This window comes from Callorhinchus milii, unplaced genomic scaffold, assembly GCF_018977255.1.
Source record: "Callorhinchus milii isolate IMCB2004 unplaced genomic scaffold, IMCB_Cmil_1.0 Scaffold7, whole genome shotgun sequence".
Lineage (NCBI taxonomy): Eukaryota > Metazoa > Chordata > Chondrichthyes > Chimaeriformes > Callorhinchidae > Callorhinchus > Callorhinchus milii.
The window spans coordinates 19,300,722-19,317,572 of record NW_024704748.1 but is presented as its reverse complement, the minus strand read 5'-3'; the positions used below and the strand labels follow the sequence as shown (position 1 = coordinate 19,317,572).

General features: G+C 38.0%; 1 protein-coding gene across 1 annotated transcript; it reads right to left on the bottom strand.

The window, feature by feature from the left end:
• Positions 1–5,649: 5,649 nt before the first annotated feature.
• LOC103180778 (tumor necrosis factor receptor superfamily member 6) lies at positions 5,650–14,951 on the bottom strand. Its single transcript, XM_007896817.1, has 9 exons — positions 14,608–14,951; positions 12,585–12,708; positions 11,606–11,737; positions 11,246–11,345; positions 10,571–10,641; positions 9,857–9,964; positions 8,659–8,690; positions 7,309–7,342; positions 5,650–6,104 (listed from the first exon to the last, which is right to left on the bottom strand). Exons 1-9 carry the CDS (start codon positions 14,638–14,640, stop codon positions 5,740–5,742), a joined length of 999 nt encoding a protein of 332 aa, XP_007895008.1. The 5' UTR covers positions 14,641–14,951; the 3' UTR covers positions 5,650–5,739.
• Between the last annotated feature and the right edge of the window lie 1,900 nt (positions 14,952–16,851).

Sequence of the window (16,851 nt, the reverse complement as noted above, 5' to 3'; positions counted from 1 at the left end):
CTCTCTCAATCATGCTCTCTGTCCCCTCTCTCTCAATCATTCTCTCTCTTTCCCCTCTCTCACAAACTCTCTCTCCTTCTCTCACTCTCACTCTCAATCATTCTCTCCCACTGCCCCTCTTTCTCTCAATCAGCCCTGAGGTACCACTATCTGCCAGTGGCTGGAGCCCGGGCTAGACCACCCATTTGTAAATCATTCAAGCAGCTTTTATACAAATGCTGACTATGTTGTAGTTCTTCATAGACCATCACGGTATATAATTGTGGTGACAGCTTTTGACATTTGAGACTTATCATACTTTTCTATGCCAGTATTTGATCAAGACAGTTGTGTCTATTCCGTGCATATGAATATGATTCATTGGGTTTATGTGCTTGAAATGTGGAAGTAGCAGCTGCCAGACAATCTAACTGCACTTCTGGGAATAACGTTTGTGACTCAGTTAAAGATTATTTATTTTACTGATTGGCCTTGAAGACTTTGAGTAGTGACATTGGTCCATAAATCTAATCTTCCATTAAATTTGCTGATGTATGCATAGTTTCTCAATTCATTTTGTGACATCAAAAGAATTGCGGAGACACCGAATGGAATTCCCTGACCCTTGATTCATTCAAGGTATGCATTGTACATTCAAGGTTTGTATTGATCTCTCCAACCTCACAAACTTTAGACCCATCTCAAACCTGTCCTTCCTAGCCAAAGTTCTGGAACACGTTGTCGTAAATCAACTTCACTCACACCTCTCTATCCACTCCCTACTCGAACCCCTCCCATCCAGTTTTCGCCCTACGCACAGTACAGAGACTGCGTTCGTCAAAATAATAAATTACACCTTCTCTCTCTGTGACCAGGGCTTCCTCTGCCTCCTCATTTTCCGGGACCTCTCTGCCGTGTTCGACACAGTTGCTCATGCCATCCTCCGCCACAGACTACTCCCTCATCCACCTGAATCGAATGATTCAAGTCCTACTTAACAAACCATTAACAATCCTCTACAGTAAGCATCTATGCCCAGAATATGAATTGCTAAGAAGGTTTAAGGTGTTTTTTTAGCAGTTAAAACTGTATAACTTAGATTTGAAATCATTGTCTGACAAGCTTTCCACTACATGTCCAGCCGGAGCACATTAGAGCTTTTGCTTGCAGGGATAACAGGAGCCAAGTGGGAAGAATCCCTACCTCATTCTAACGAGCTAAGCTGGTCAGTATCTGGAAGAAGATCGCCGCTACATCAGAGGCAAGCATTATAATGCAGCACTACAAACTTTAATGTAAGAGAGAATTTGGAATATGCATTTTGAGCTATATGGTGCTTATTTACTGTTATTTTCCTCGTATTTCCCAAACCAAATGTAATAACTATAGTGTCAAGTGGGTTTAAAGCTAATGCACTTAAACCTGAAAGGAAAAATCTTTATAAAAATGCAATTTCTTGCAGTTCAGTTCAAGTCAATAGTGCCACCTACTGTCTGCATGTTGCTTTTTTGTTTTCCATTCGCTTTCTATCAATTTCAAGATCTTCACACTCGCTTACAAATCACGATATGCCCTACCACCTCCCTGCCTCTCCAACCTGCTCACACCACACTCTGCTACCTGCTTCACTCAGCTAGCTCAGGTCTTATGTGCTTCTCTAATATATTTACTGGTACTGCCCCCATCCAAAATAGAAAGTTAGTTCAAATGGCAAATTAACTTCACTGGGATAAAACATGTACAACTGTGCTAAACCTGCATCAGGGTTTTTGAACTAAAGTGACATGGCCAATGTAATCCTTGGATTTGGACTGCCATCTGCTGCTCCTGCGTGGAATGAGTTACCAAGAGCTTCCTGGAGGACTAATACCCCACCATCAATATTAACTTTAAGTGTGGTTCTCAGATTCCAGTCTTGCTGTCACACCCAATTTATTCTGCCCTTTTTGCAGTGCACTACGTACTGAGATTTTCATGTCTAGGGTGTTTACATATACCTATGTGGAGCTTTCAGTCTGGTTTGGATAGTTTTAAGGTTGGTAATGGGTTCCGCATGTAAGACACCCGGCTGACCAAAAATACATAATTCTGAATAAGATAAGTTCCATCGCCCCATAAGGGGAAATATAGTAAAACTATATTTTGTGTACGACTAGTTGTATCACTGCATTGTATCTGGCTGTCGCTTTCTCTCTCACCTCGGGCTATTATCCACTTTTGTGGTTTATTGCACAATCATGTACAATCTTATGACTCAAACAACATATTAAACTTTGTACATGCTTTGCGGCTTTCATGGAAAACTCAAAGCATATCGTATCCTACAGGAATGTCAGCAGGGCATGTTGGTACTACTCTCCCCTCTGAATCAGAAGGATGTGGGTTCAAGCTCCACAATGGAATCTGGAATCAGTAGTCTTAGTTCAAACTCCCAAAGTGCTTAACAGTACTGACTGGGCAACCTGAGCCTGTTCAACTGGACTTTAAAGATTCCATGGCACTATTAGAAAAGAGAAAGGAGTTTCTCCTGGTATCCTGGCCAACAAATCCCCCCCAAATAAATTGGTCACTCACTCCATGTCTGTCTGTCCACAAACTGGCTACCGTGTTTCTCCCACAAAATATACAGTGAAACCACTTTTCAGTGTATCCTGTGAAACGCTTTGAGAAGTCTCAATGACGTGATAAGGCGCTATATGACAAAGGAAAAACTTAGGCGTCCTCCACCAAAAGTTTTCCTTTGCCTTTCTTTCCCCCACCCATTCTCTGCAAGTGCTTATAAACCGCTCCCTTCCAACATCCCTCAGTTCTGACGAAGGTTCATTGACCTGAAATGTTAACTCACTTTCCTCTGTCCATAGATGCTGCCTGACCTGCTGAGTGTTCCCAGCGTCTTTTGTTTTTATTACGAATATTACATTGCTGTCATCGGTGACTTTGGTGACCATCGATTCAAATGAAAAAATAAAAGACTGTGAAAATACAGCCTGAACCACAAATTGCCCTAAATAATGGTGTCCAAAATTTGAGTTTCTAATACAGCTGAGTTTCTCAAGAAAGATGACAACAAGGAACAAATAGTAAACTGAAACTTGACTTGAGGCCATGCAAAATGTTTAGAGACATTATTTCTTAAAACATGAAATTTGAGAGCAAAGTTAATTAGCTTATTCATTCTGTAGCTAAAGAAAATTGTGAGACTGACCATTGAGATGTTTTATAGTATCATATTTTAAAAAAATAAGAATTGAACAGAGATGGTGGTTATATTTACATGTGCTCTATATAACATTAGGAATCACAGAATGTTGCTCCTCTTAGTCTGTCCCAAGATACAATGGAAATTCACATTTATATGTTGCCTTTCATGATAGGAAGATAACTCAAAGTGCTTAAAAGTACTGACTGGGCACCCGAGCTGGGGGTGGTTGCTGAGCTGAGTGGGAAGGTAAGGAGGACCAAAAGCATGGTCAGAGAGGTAGGTCTTGAGCCAAACGTTGAATGAGGTGAAGGAGTGAGTAGACAAAATAATAAAAACAAATTACATTTGTAAAGCGCCTTTCACATCCCAAGGCACTGGAAGCAAAATAGCACCTGTTATCATTGAATCAATTAAATTGGTTAGTTTTTTGAAATGTGTTTTTTTTATATTGAATATCAGAAGTAACATGCAGCAAAACAAGCGGTATAAAAATGTTGATTTTATTTTCCACAAAACCCATGTAGTCTTGAAACATGCAATTTTCTAATAACTAAACATGTAACTTTGTATTAAGAAATGAAATAAGTTAATGAATGCCACAGTTTAGGAATGTTGGAATAAAAAGTAATACCTGTTCAAGTAGCTGGCAAAAAATTCACAATATTGATTTGTTTTAAAACACTTCGGGACATTTTGTTTTGAATAGCTTTTCCAGCCCTTTAAAGCAATTTTTTTTAAAAAAATTCAAACGTTTAAAACAAATCCTAATTCATCGGCATGACTTGGAAGGGTAGACCAGTTGTTGGAATTAGGGAAACAGGGTAAATCCCTCCAGGACGAGAGTGTGCATTCCATTCCAACAAATATCTCTGGAATTTCCAATGGTGGGATCCACCTGGCTAAATGGGTAATTTTCAAAGTAATCTTGTGAATGGTTCCCAAAAACGCCTCCGTGATTGTCTCCCGATGCTCACCACCCCAGAGCCCAGCATCCGGGTGAGTGACAACCAGGATTGGTAAATCATTGCACAATCCCTAATGAGGACAGCTACGATAGCCAATAACCACCCAGGTTCTGCCCTCGTGTTTAAGATGACAGCACCCACATGACTCAAAGCCCTCATATTGTTACTTGAAAATCCTGAGTCCTTTTGGGAAGCCAGAAGGGACTGGATACATGTAACTCTGAATCTGCTTTGGATAATCTTCGATGGGTTTCCTCATGTGTCAGACACCCGGCTGATCAAACAAAATCCTTTCAAACCTTAACAGTGTGGCTTCATTGTGTTGTTCCCTATATCAATTTGTTCATCTGTGAACCAGTGTCACAGATTAACCACAGATATGTGGGTCTTATTTTTATTTATAAAACTCAACATATACGATTGAACAAAATTTACACAACCTACAAGAGTAGAGCTTCCAGTTAAACATTGTTTTACATTAAGTTTTGCTTTCCTATCTGTTACTACATAATCCATACATATTCTTACCGGATCTAAAACAAAGTGAACATTTTTAATTTTGAAAAAAATACTTTCCCAACAGAATATACCCAAGAGGAACAATATAGCATTGTGCTGCAATTTAAATAAAAAATACTATTCATTGAAGAATTGAAGCCAATTAACTTGGATTTGTTTACTTAATAAATCCAGGAGGATAATTCTATAGAGCTCTGTATTTCACCATTTGAATGGGAAGACTGTATTTGTGGTGCCAGTGATCCATTTGTTTTTTTAATCAAAATGTAAATAATCGTTTTATTCTACATTACCAGTTTATTACTTTAACATTATTGAGGTTTCAAAAGGAATACCTTAAATCTGTCAAACATGCAATGGAAAAAGTCCAATCAGTTGCCATGTGTCCAGTGGTAAGGACTGACAATTCCTTATACTTATTTCTATAAAAACTTTAAAAACAGCACATAGTGCACTTGTTGTATCTAAACAAACAAACATATGTGCACTGCAGTTATTTCACTTAAATATTGTGAAGCTAGAATTAAAGTGTAGATCTGAAGTTACTGTACAGTTACAATGTTTCTATACTAAAGATGTAACAAAAAGATTTTAGACTCTTTTATTTACCATTATCTTGAATAATATGATCTAAGATATTGATCTTAGATCACTAATTTTGCCTCACTCTAAGGCAGTCTTTGAGGTAATCTATTATTACAACACTGAAAATGTTTCATTGCCCATCTGAGGGAAAATATTTTCTTAATCACATTCTTTGCTAGTAAACCGCCTCCTTTCTAATCTCTATAATTTTGATTCACTTGGGCTGCAACCGTGTAAGATCAGGCCACATAATCTACAGTAAACAAAATTACACAAAGCAGACCTCAACCTTTTTCTCAGAACTTGCAAGAGTTATATATAATAATAATACTTGCATTTGATATAGCGCCTTATCACGTCTTCGAGACGTCTCAAAGGGCTTCACATAATATAATGTAACGTGAATGGACTGTATATTTTATATACTGAGTTATAAACAAATCATTATCTGTGTACGACTTTGAAAAACAGGTTGAATATTATATAAAATCATCTGTGCCCAGTAGTGGAGCATGTCATGCCACCATTTTCACAATCTTCTGGGTTGCCGACACAGCCTTCTGGCACTTCTGTACGATTTCCAACAATTTTCTGAATAATATTTTCAGCTATATTTTTGAGTTCTGCTCCTCTGAGTGTGTCAATCAGATCAGGGAATGCCCTTCTCTTACCGTGCATCTCCATCCATTGAAGGAGTATTCTGTAACCCTGTTCTTTACTATTATTTTGATAATCAGTTGCAATCTGTTGCAATGTAGCTTCCGTTAGTCCCAGTTTTAGTCCAATTTTATGGTATTGTTTGGGTTCGATCAATTCGCCCATATCCATCAATTGCTCGCTTGTGAGATCAATGTCTGTTAAAGGAAATAAAGTCACTTGGTAAGGAAAATACTGTATATTTAGCTTTACCAAAAATTCAGAAGCCCCCAAATTACATTTACAGTCCTAGCGTGTAAGACCATTTTGTCTTAAAATTTAAGGTGATGCAGAATTGTGAAAAATTCTTAAATTCAGCCTTTGAAGCACTTTGAAGCATCTCGAAGATGTGATAAGGCGCTATATCAAATGCAAGGATTATTATTAGTAGTAGCAATAGTTTGGAAGATAGCTCAGTTTAAAAAGGATTTGGTAAGGGGGAGAATATTGCTCAATCTGTATTCTCAAATTGACTACGGTAACTCCTTGCTTGTCAGCCTCTTGTCTCCACAAGCTGCAGATCATTCACAACTCTACAGTTTGTGTCCTCTCCCGCACCAGGCTCCGTGACCCTGTTACCCCCGGCCTCGCCTGGCTTCACTTGCTTCACACACCCCAGAGGATAGAGTTCAAAAACCTTGTCCTTGCCTTCAAAGCCCTCCACGGCCTTACTCCTTTGAACCTCTGTGACCAGCCAGCGCCATATCAACTGCCCGCTCCCTTCATTCAGCAGGTTCAGGCCCTCCACGTCCCCAGCACGGCCCAACCCACCATCGGCAGAAGAGCCTTCAGTTTCTCTACTTCCACCCTTTGGAACTCCATCCCACAGTCCCTTCACCTCGCTCCCTCCCTTGCCTCCTTCAAGACATGTCTCAAGACCCTCCTCTTTGACCACACCATCGGTCACCCTTCTGCCCTCCACCCCTCCTGATCCCAACCCCTGCTCAGGTCCAAATCCTTGACTGTCCAGTGCCTTGGGACGTCCTCCCAACATGAAAGGTACTATACAAATGTAATTTGTTATTGTTGTACTCAGTTAATGCATGTGCACCTCTGCAAGATTGTCTGCACAAAAGCACAAATTTGGAGCTAGAGCTGAGCTAATTTGACAAAGACCTACAACCTGCAGGATCTAGCATCGGAAAGAGAGCCCTGCATAGAGGTTTACAAGTCTACACTAAGTTGCGCTCTGAATATAAATAATACGTTAAGAAATTCATGGATTGTGAAAAATGTATCAATAATAACTGTATAACCATAAACCAGCGCTTTGGGACGTCCTCTCGACATGAAAGGCTCCATACAAATGTAATTTTGTATTGTACTGTATACTATAATAACACTAAGATTATTATACTGTACCTGGTACTTCCTTTGTTTTTGTTTTTGCCAGGAGCTGAAATAAATTAAATCAAGAGAAGATGATTAGAATATGATTACTCTTAGAATAAAAAAAGTAGCTATCTGGAGTGAGGTATAGGGCTAGAATGGAACAGTTCAGATAGTAATACTTGAGTGTTTTGAAAAGATTATCTAGACACTAAAGTTAGACCGCTGCTCTGAAAGACTCTACCAGGTAATTATTTTATAGAAAGGTGCCCAGTATTAAAATGTTCCTGCTGTTCTTGCCACCTTTAGTAGCATTGTAACATCTTAGCACAATTCAAAATAATGCACAAAACGCACATCTTTGATAGAGACTATTCTGGTAAATTTACCCCAATTTACACTGCTGTAGATTAAATTACTGTCCAAGAGTATTTTACTGTGAAGATCAAGTTCCACAAAGACCAGCTTTATAATACATAGGTTTCAAATTTGAGCGGAGCAGTAGCTCAAAAAAAGGTTTAACTGCTAACTTTTGCAGCAAACATTCCTCCAGAAAGGTAACGATAGCTCATGTTTGGGGTACTTGCAAGAAGATAAAGGATTTGGATTGCCCATAGCCCCAATGAAGGACAATGATAAAAACACAATTCATGCTTTTTTGATCAAGTGTCTTGTGTTACAGTTTAACAGATGTGGCAGATTAACAGTTGTGAACAGATTTTATCATCGATTAGAAGTAGCCATTGGAATTGTTAAAACTGAAATGTTAAAAAGATCACCAAAACTATAATGATTACTGGAGCAATCATTCTGACCAATGTGCAGAGTGAATAATATTTTGAATAAACTTACAATATGTTATTGATTTTGCTGGGCACAATCTATTACCAGTTGTTAATAATAATAATAATAATAATCCTTGCATTTGATATAGCGCTTTTCACATCGGGAGGACGTCCCAAAGCACTTCACAGAACATACTGTAAAGTGAATTGACTGTATATTTGTGGGCGAACGCGGCAGCCAATTGCGCACAGCAATGTCCCACAAACAGTCGTAGATTGAAAATGACCAATATATTATTGTTTTTGGTTTTTGGAGGGATTATTAATGTATTTACATAGAAAAATAATGTTGGCATTTATAACTACACAGCAATATTTCAATGTGGTCACACTAAAGATGTTCTAACTTAAAATGACACACAAACTGATTCCTAAATTTGTAAAATAAACATTAATAAAAATCACAAATTATTAAAGCATAGAAGGGAATGTGTATGAATATCATTACAATTTCAGAATTCAACTCCAGCAAATAAAATCAATATTTGTGTATTAATCTGCAATTTATATTGTCAAAAGAAAATATCTAGTTATTTACCGTTTTATCTTCTTGTTTTGATGGCTTATATTCTGAAACAAAAGTATATATTTTTAAGCAACAACAGATAAAGCAGGGAATTTAACTATATACAATGTGGCTGATGGAATGAGGAACTAATACGCGATTTTCGTGAATAGTTTGAAATCTGTATCACCAATGGGAGACCTGAGTCTAGTCGAGTCCACCTGAGTCTAGACAAAGTCTATGTAGCAACTTAGAGCATCCAGAATTTGGCAAATTCTTACATACATTCTAAATGTTTAAGCCAATTTTCTGTAAGTTTTTTTAAGAAAACAACTTCAAAATTAAGAATGAATTTTAAAAAAAATACAAAAATCTAGACTCTCTGAAATGTTATATTAATGGATTAAATCCAGACACAGGATTGCATGTGCCTGAATACACAAAGAACCATCAGTGATTGTGCAAATAAGTATGCGTTGTAAGTTCATAAACTTGTATTATCCTTATTCTTTTTCAGATTTCAAATTCCTGACGTCTTAACTTCAGTTTCTGGACTTTAGACTAAGTCACTATATGTTGATTATGCAAGAAATTAAGTTTCTATTTGTAAGGATATTTGAGCCACTTTGAATGCATGGCAGAATCCAACCAGAATGCAGCACAGAGCAATTGAAAATAAATGTGTGGGTTGGTTGCTGGCATAATAAATTGGTGCAAAGACACACTGCATGCAACAAACTATTGATCTTGCTAATGTGTTAATCTTTTCTTCACAAGAAAGTGTGTGGTAATGAAGTTAACGTAAAATGCTTAAAAAATGAGCGGAACCAATCTTATCCACTTCCTTCATTAAGTTAAAAAACAACTTTTGCACAGCACTGGGGCTTGCCTGCCCACATCAGTGGATAGTAGAATTATTTCCTTTGAAATAGAAGCTACTTTTCTTACATTTAAATATAACTTAGTCTAAAGGCCGATGATCTATCAAAACAGTATAACAAAATTTTATGTAAAAATTTTACATAAATATTTATAATAACAAAAGAACAGAAATTGCAATATAGTTTCAAAAACAAAGAGAGCACATATAAAAATGTGGTTCTAAATTAACAAATGCATTTTGTTTTAAGCCACTGTATTAGACAATATTAAATGAGACTTTTGTTTGATGTAGCTTGCATTTTATTTCATCTTACAGTTCTATAGCATGCACTTTATGTTTGTGACTTACTTTTGTTGCATCGTTTTTTATACCAATATACCACCAATCCTACTCCTACAAGTACGATGATTCCTACCACCACCGCTGCTACCATACCAGTTGAACTGTTGTTTTTTGCTATACGGACAAATGAAAACAAAGATATCTTTCAGTACAAACAATTGCTATACATTTGTGATTGTGTGATTGTACATTTACTTTGTTTTTCATGGCAATATAAATAAAAATAGGGAGTAATCACAACCAAATTAGGCAGCTTTTATACAAAGTTGGCAGAGATCAATATTGAATGAGGTGGGTCTTCCTGATCTTTATCGTTAGGTAACACACAGTCCATCTAAAAACTGAATGATCAAAAGCACATGAACAGAACAAAGCTCAAAGCTCCCAGGATGCCTCCATGATACCAGGTCACTGAGCATATTCTAATGACTCATGGTAGGTCCTTACAAATACAGCAAATTAATAGTATTAATCACTTGGAGCGGTTTAAATTTTGGAAAATATTAAAATAAAAATCAGTGTGCAAATATCACTGAACTCATCCAAAATAATTTATGTTTGTATTTTTAACAAATACAGCATTAAAATAGAGTCAAAGTAATATTTTTTCAGGCAAAAAATATCTGAGAATCTGTTAGCTACAACTATTATATTGTATAATGCTTGTTTGGTCATGCATTCCACATGGACTAAACAGGCTTTAAAAGAAATGGATAGCACCTTTTATTCTGCACACCGTGTCATTCATTGCCGAACACTCTTGTACAATTTCTTCAGTTTCATCATTACAGCTTGAGGAGAAAAATAAAACAAGACGTGAAAAAAATATTTCTAGGAAATTGTGAGGATCATTTGGGGTATTATTACACACACGCAAAAAAGCATTCCCTGGCTGGTACACAGTAAAATTCCTTTTATTCTGCCCCAACCAAATGCCATAACCCTAATTTCAGGGATTGTTTAGCGTAGGTTTTGATAAGTTAGTTAATATTTCCACATTGCTTGACAAAGATAAACATATCTTACTGAATTCTGTGAGAGTATTTTAACTGTAACTGGTTAGTTAACATTGCTTCAAGTGAAACATTATTATTACATATTATTATACAGTGGCGCCATAGCTCCTCTGCTGGTCGGGAATGGTATTTTGGCTAAACACAGACACCCATTAAGCCGGACAAAATGGCCATTCCCGATGTGTCCGGCTTAACCGGCTTCCACTGTAGTTGCTCACTACGATTCTGTGGCATCTGAGAGTCGAATGATATTGAAGCAAAAATGTCCAGGATTAATTTTTATTACTTCATTTTGTTGTATTTTCCACTTATTAAGATAAAAAGGATAAAGTACTTTTTGATCTACAGCTAGAAATAAGCATTGATTGCTATCACTTACCTTTTACAATTCAAGCAATGCTTATTTAACTCGTAGCTGTTTTCTTTACATTTGCACTCCGTATTATGAGTTCTGCTACAATTGGTTGTGATTTCTTTCCCTGCCAGAAACAAGCATAGAACAATATTCTGTTAAAAAGACTGTTGAAAAGTCACTTTCACACATTTGCCATATTTCTCTCCGGGTATCTAGCAAAGCAAGGAGCTCACAGTATAGGGTGGCACTTGATGCTATTAGCAACATACTAAATCTGTTTGATTTTGCTTCAAAAAAATAATTGGCACATTTCATAAATTAATTTGTTGAACGATGCAGTCATCAAGTGAAGAGTTCCTAGCAATCAGTTTTATGTATATTTACCCTCCGAACTATCACAATTGGTACATCTACGGCATTCTGTCAGGTGATTCTTTTCGTCCATGAATTCTCCAGATTTACATCCATCACATTTCGTATCCCCACCTTTCTCACAGTCTTGCACCAAGTGAGTACCTAAAGCACAGAAGTATCAAGTGTTTCACAAAATGGTAAAAAATACCTTCGATATGCAACATCTGGTTTAATACTAGTGAAAGATTCGGTGAATACATTTCATGATTATTTTGAAATTGTTTGAACGATCGAAAGGTTTGATATATTTTTAGAAGTAAATATTACAGAAATGAAAAGAGCCACAATTATTAGAGGTGAAACATTGAAATATAGGATGTTGTTGATCTGCCAAATATGCAGTCACTACACATTACAGAAAAACAGTGTGAAGCGTTTTGAAACATTTTCGACGTGATAAAGCATGTTATCAAAAATGCAAAGGTTATCCCCCCGTCACACAATCACAAGAGCTACAATGAAGAAGGAACTTTGGCCCAATTGATCTCATGCTTCCAAAATAACGACAACAACTTACACTTAAGTGTATGCAGAGTAGCGTCTCAGAGCGCTAAGCATCAGGTCACAGAATCAGCCTGCAAAACTCTGAACCTATACCTGTTTGATCTTTTCTCTGTGCTCTGCTTCCATCTAGTCTGTCTAGGTAGGTGTGCATTTCAACCACACACAGTGTCTGTACTAAATACCACTCAATATATTCATATTCATATTAAACCAACAAGTTTTTTTTAAAAAAATAATGAATTGGTCACTTCAATCCACGACTGTTTGTGGGACACTACTGTGCGCAATTTGTTGCCGCGTTTCGCCCACAAAATATAATTCACTTTACAGTATATTCTGTGAAGCGCTTTGAGACATCTCAAAGACGTGATAAGGTGCTATATCAAATGCAAGGATTATTATTAAATAAACTAGGGCATATTACTTGCCTAGAATAAAAACTCACCTAAATCACATTTTATGCAACACCAATCCTCATGCTTATATTCATCCTTTCCACAACCACTTTCATTAGTAGACAGTGAATCTGTACTGTCTACCATCAACGAGTGATAAACAATTATTAGAAGCTGCAAGAAAAAACAGAAATTAGGAAAAGTTTTTTTTAACCGCTAAAGATAATGGCAAGTTTTGAGGGTACAATTTATAGAGTAGGCATTTCGATAAACCCAAGAGCTTATCAGAGCCATCAGGATTTGAAATTTGTATGGAACAGTGCTACTCAATATTCATAGTAGATTCCCAACTGACTTACAGAAGTATTCAAGTTTACAAACTGCAAAAAAAAAATAACCTACATAGATCACTTTAGATAGAAAAACCTATATCTTTCTTTGTGCTCAGTAGAACCCCATTGGTATTTGAGTCCATAAAATCCTAAACCACTTTGGGATATAATTGCCAGTCATCTGCTCCGAAGGGTAACATCACTGAGCGTGTATTCAGAAAGCAGACTATTTTTCAGCATGCTAAAAAAATGACCAACTTTCAGGTGCAGCTCACAGGAAGTGATGTTAGTAGCGATCTGATGCCCTGGTAGATAGACATTTTTGAACGTGCAGGACGTTGGCTGGCGTGTGGGAAGCTTGCTGTGGATCTGCAAGAAACCCACCTTATAAGAAAACCTGCAAAGTTATAGCAGGGTCCTCCTGTAATATGTCAAATAACAGAATGAATCAAGCTTTGTAAATGGAAACTAAATTACAAACAGGAATTAAAATTGAGCATTGCATTCTGGCAACTGTCATTATGACCATTAAAAGGGAAAATTCTATCTTAGTTTAGAATAATTAAACAAAGTTCTGTTTACACAAGATCACAATTTGTGGGAGTCTGTTAATTTTACTTGCTAATTTTTTAAAAATAGTCCTAAGTCTGAAGAAATGTGCTAAATGAGGAAGTATTGCAGCTGGTGTTGCATCACGCAGCTCAGAGAAACACAGCAAAACTCCCTTCTATTTTCAAACTGTGTCATGGGAATTTTAACATCCACCCAAACAGGCAAACAGGACCTTTGATTAGCGTCTCATCTGAAGAAGGGCACCTCCAACAAAGCAACACATCCCAAGCGCTGCATTGAAATGTTAGCTTGGACATGGGTTCCAAGTCCCAATGCGACTCAGAGGTGAGAGTATTACCAACCAGAGCCAACACGGGAATTTCAATGTGTAGGTGGGATGCATGGAACTCTCAGTTTGGTTTCGATACTCTTAAGCATGGTAATGGGTGTCAAGACACCCCGCTGACCAGAAAAATACCGTGTCAGGCTGACACACAGTACAAGAGATTGCTAGTTAATGCCTCAAACAGAGCCTTCCAAAATGGATCCTTCTGAAGGTGCAACGTCGCTTAATATACTGGAATGCGTTCGGTTAACATCACCTACTTCTGGTTGTTAAATAAATGGATCACAAAAGTCAAACATTTCATTCAGAAGAAAACCCGGGGATGACATGATTCCAACTCAAAACAGAGCTCGTCAAGTTTCATTTCAGTAAAATACTGTAATGGAATTGAAACCCACAAGATATTGGTAATGGCAAATTCTTGTGGTGTTCATCCACTTTGTGGCGTGTCGGTGTGAAACTCCACAGTGCTCCCAGACTCGATGTAACTAAAAGTTACTGTTGTACTCCCAGCTATGAAATCCATCCCATGTCAAGTGTTCATTTTGGTTAGAAAACAGACTGAAGAAATCAACAGCTGTCACAATAACCCACTATAGAAACAGCCAAGTGGCCCCTCTGCAGAACAGTCTCTGAACAGATCAGACAGACAGATAAAGCTGGAGTTTCCCACATTTCAGAGATATATATATATATATTATTAAATGCCTTTTTGTGTTCAGACTCTGGTCGGCACAGAGCCCCTCCCCACCCCACCAGAGCTCCTGCAGCTTTCAGTTAATAAAACAGACACTTAACGCTATAACTCACAATTTCCACCAACTTACAAAGCAACTCACTCACCATTACTGTCCACAGCGTCGTCCTGGAGCCCATCCCTACCAAACTTTTGGGTTTATTCTGTCCCGTGCGACACCCTGACTTGTTTTTCTTTCGGAAAACTTCTCAACAGCCCTCAAGCCTTAACTTCTAACCCCGAAAAGTGAGTCAAAACGAAACCAACGATGTCATATCAGGAAGTTGTTGAGAGCTCAGAGGAATGTCCAACCCCCTGCCCGGGATATTCCACACAGTCAGCAAAATAAGTTTAACTGTGAAACATTATTGTCTTAGCCAAACCCAGATTCTGATCCACTTGGAAAACCCCAGCTCCAATCCCGATCCCGATCCCAATCGCTCGCTCACACCACAGAAGATTTTCTATTTCGAATTCAGTTTCCGTTCTTTTTGTGGGCGGCTGCTGGGCGCGATTGGCTGCCGCGCTTGGCCCACAAAATACACGGTCGATTCACTTTGCAGTCCGTTCTGTGAAGCGCTTGAGATGTAGTAAGGCGCTATATGAAATGCAAGGATTATTATTATTATTATTATTATTTGGCTGAAATATATTTGTGAGAAGGTGAACGCCATGCTTCTCTTGCCGATGTCCCAGCAAAACAAATTTGAGTTGGTACAGCCCGAGCCTTTAGGTATCTCTGAAGTGCATATCAGGGGGCTGATGAAATTGAACCAGATGCAATACCAGTTTAACAGTAGATGGCACTGGTAAGCACCGTGCTGCTCATCCAGCGAGTGTTGTAATGGTGCTATTTTACAAATCACATTTAGTCTCGCAGGATTATCACATCACTTGTGGACTTTGAAGAATCTTGCTACAACCTGGTCACTCACCGACAATGTCCTGGAGGATGGTGAACCTGCCTGGCTCAGATATCGGATCCCAAGTCCACTACAGAGTTAAATTAATTTTGCTTTTGTTTCCTAAAGCTTGACCACTAATGAACCCTGAAAAGCTCTGCTGCACCGACCCTCTCGCCCAGGCCCAGAAAATAGAAATAAGTTATTTTGAAAAATATACAGTAATTTGTTAGTTTGTCTATAGAAGGGACAAACCAGCCCCTCTGCTGATCTAGGGATAAAAATTTTAATGTAAATGTATTTGAAACCTACTGTACATTTAGGTTAGACTGAAGCACTGACAACAACAACAACAACTTGGATTTATATAGCGCCTTCCACGCCGGATGACATCTCAGAGCGCTTTACAGTAACGGATCCCGGAGCAAAGCCAGGGGGGATGGGGAGCTGCTCTATGTGGGGCTTCTCGGTACCATATGTCATCCACATAGGTTAAGAGAGGTAGAGACCACTCCAAAGTCTCTGCCATTTTAAAAAATAAGGACATTTTACAAGAGCTATTAAAGGTATTTTATAACTATATTCGTTTCTGATAGAGAGGGGAGAGTACTTTGAATAAATATTGAACAAATATTATCGCCCAGACGTTTCTTCCCTTGTAATGATGAATTACATATATTTAATTCTACATATCTAAGAGAGCTATAATCCATGTCACAGATCAACTCCTACCAATTTATGGCTATTTTCTAGGAGTGGGTGAAAGTGAGTGCAGCAGAGCTTTTCTGGGGCATTACTCGACAAGCTTTAGGAAGTGAAAGCAAAATTAATTTAACTCCTAGCAGTGTTTGGATTTAATGTGCAATATGCCCTTTCCAAACTCTTTCGAGACATCGAGAATACTTTCACTTCTGTATACAAGGAACAGAATAGTACGAAATGTGATCAGTTTATGGTATTAAACAATGTATTTTCATGTTAAATTTATTGCAGAGCCATGGTTTGATTGCTTTATTAAACTCCCTCTGCTCAGAGAGCACTGCTCTGCTTCATTGTCCCTGTCCCACCATTGGCGATCAAGCTTTCAGAATATCTGCCCCCATTCTCTAGAAGTGTGTCCAGTCTCTTCAGCTTGGCCCTTCCCTCATTTCTTTCAAGATTTTCAACTTTCCTCCCTCTCTCCCCACCCCCAGCTCAGGCCCAAAATCTGGACTGCGCCTCTGAAGGTTCTCCCGACATGAAAGGCGCTATATAAACATAAATTTGTATTGTATTTCAGAAGTGCATTTGGTCTGTCAAATCCTCTGAAAAAATGCGCTGCTGGCAAAAAATAATTGATAGAAATATTGTCTCGCTGTTCACACTATTTATACACCAATGTTTTAATTATACAGAGAAGGATTTGTGTAATCTAACATTTTGTTGATAAGACCAACCTGGTGGCCAAAT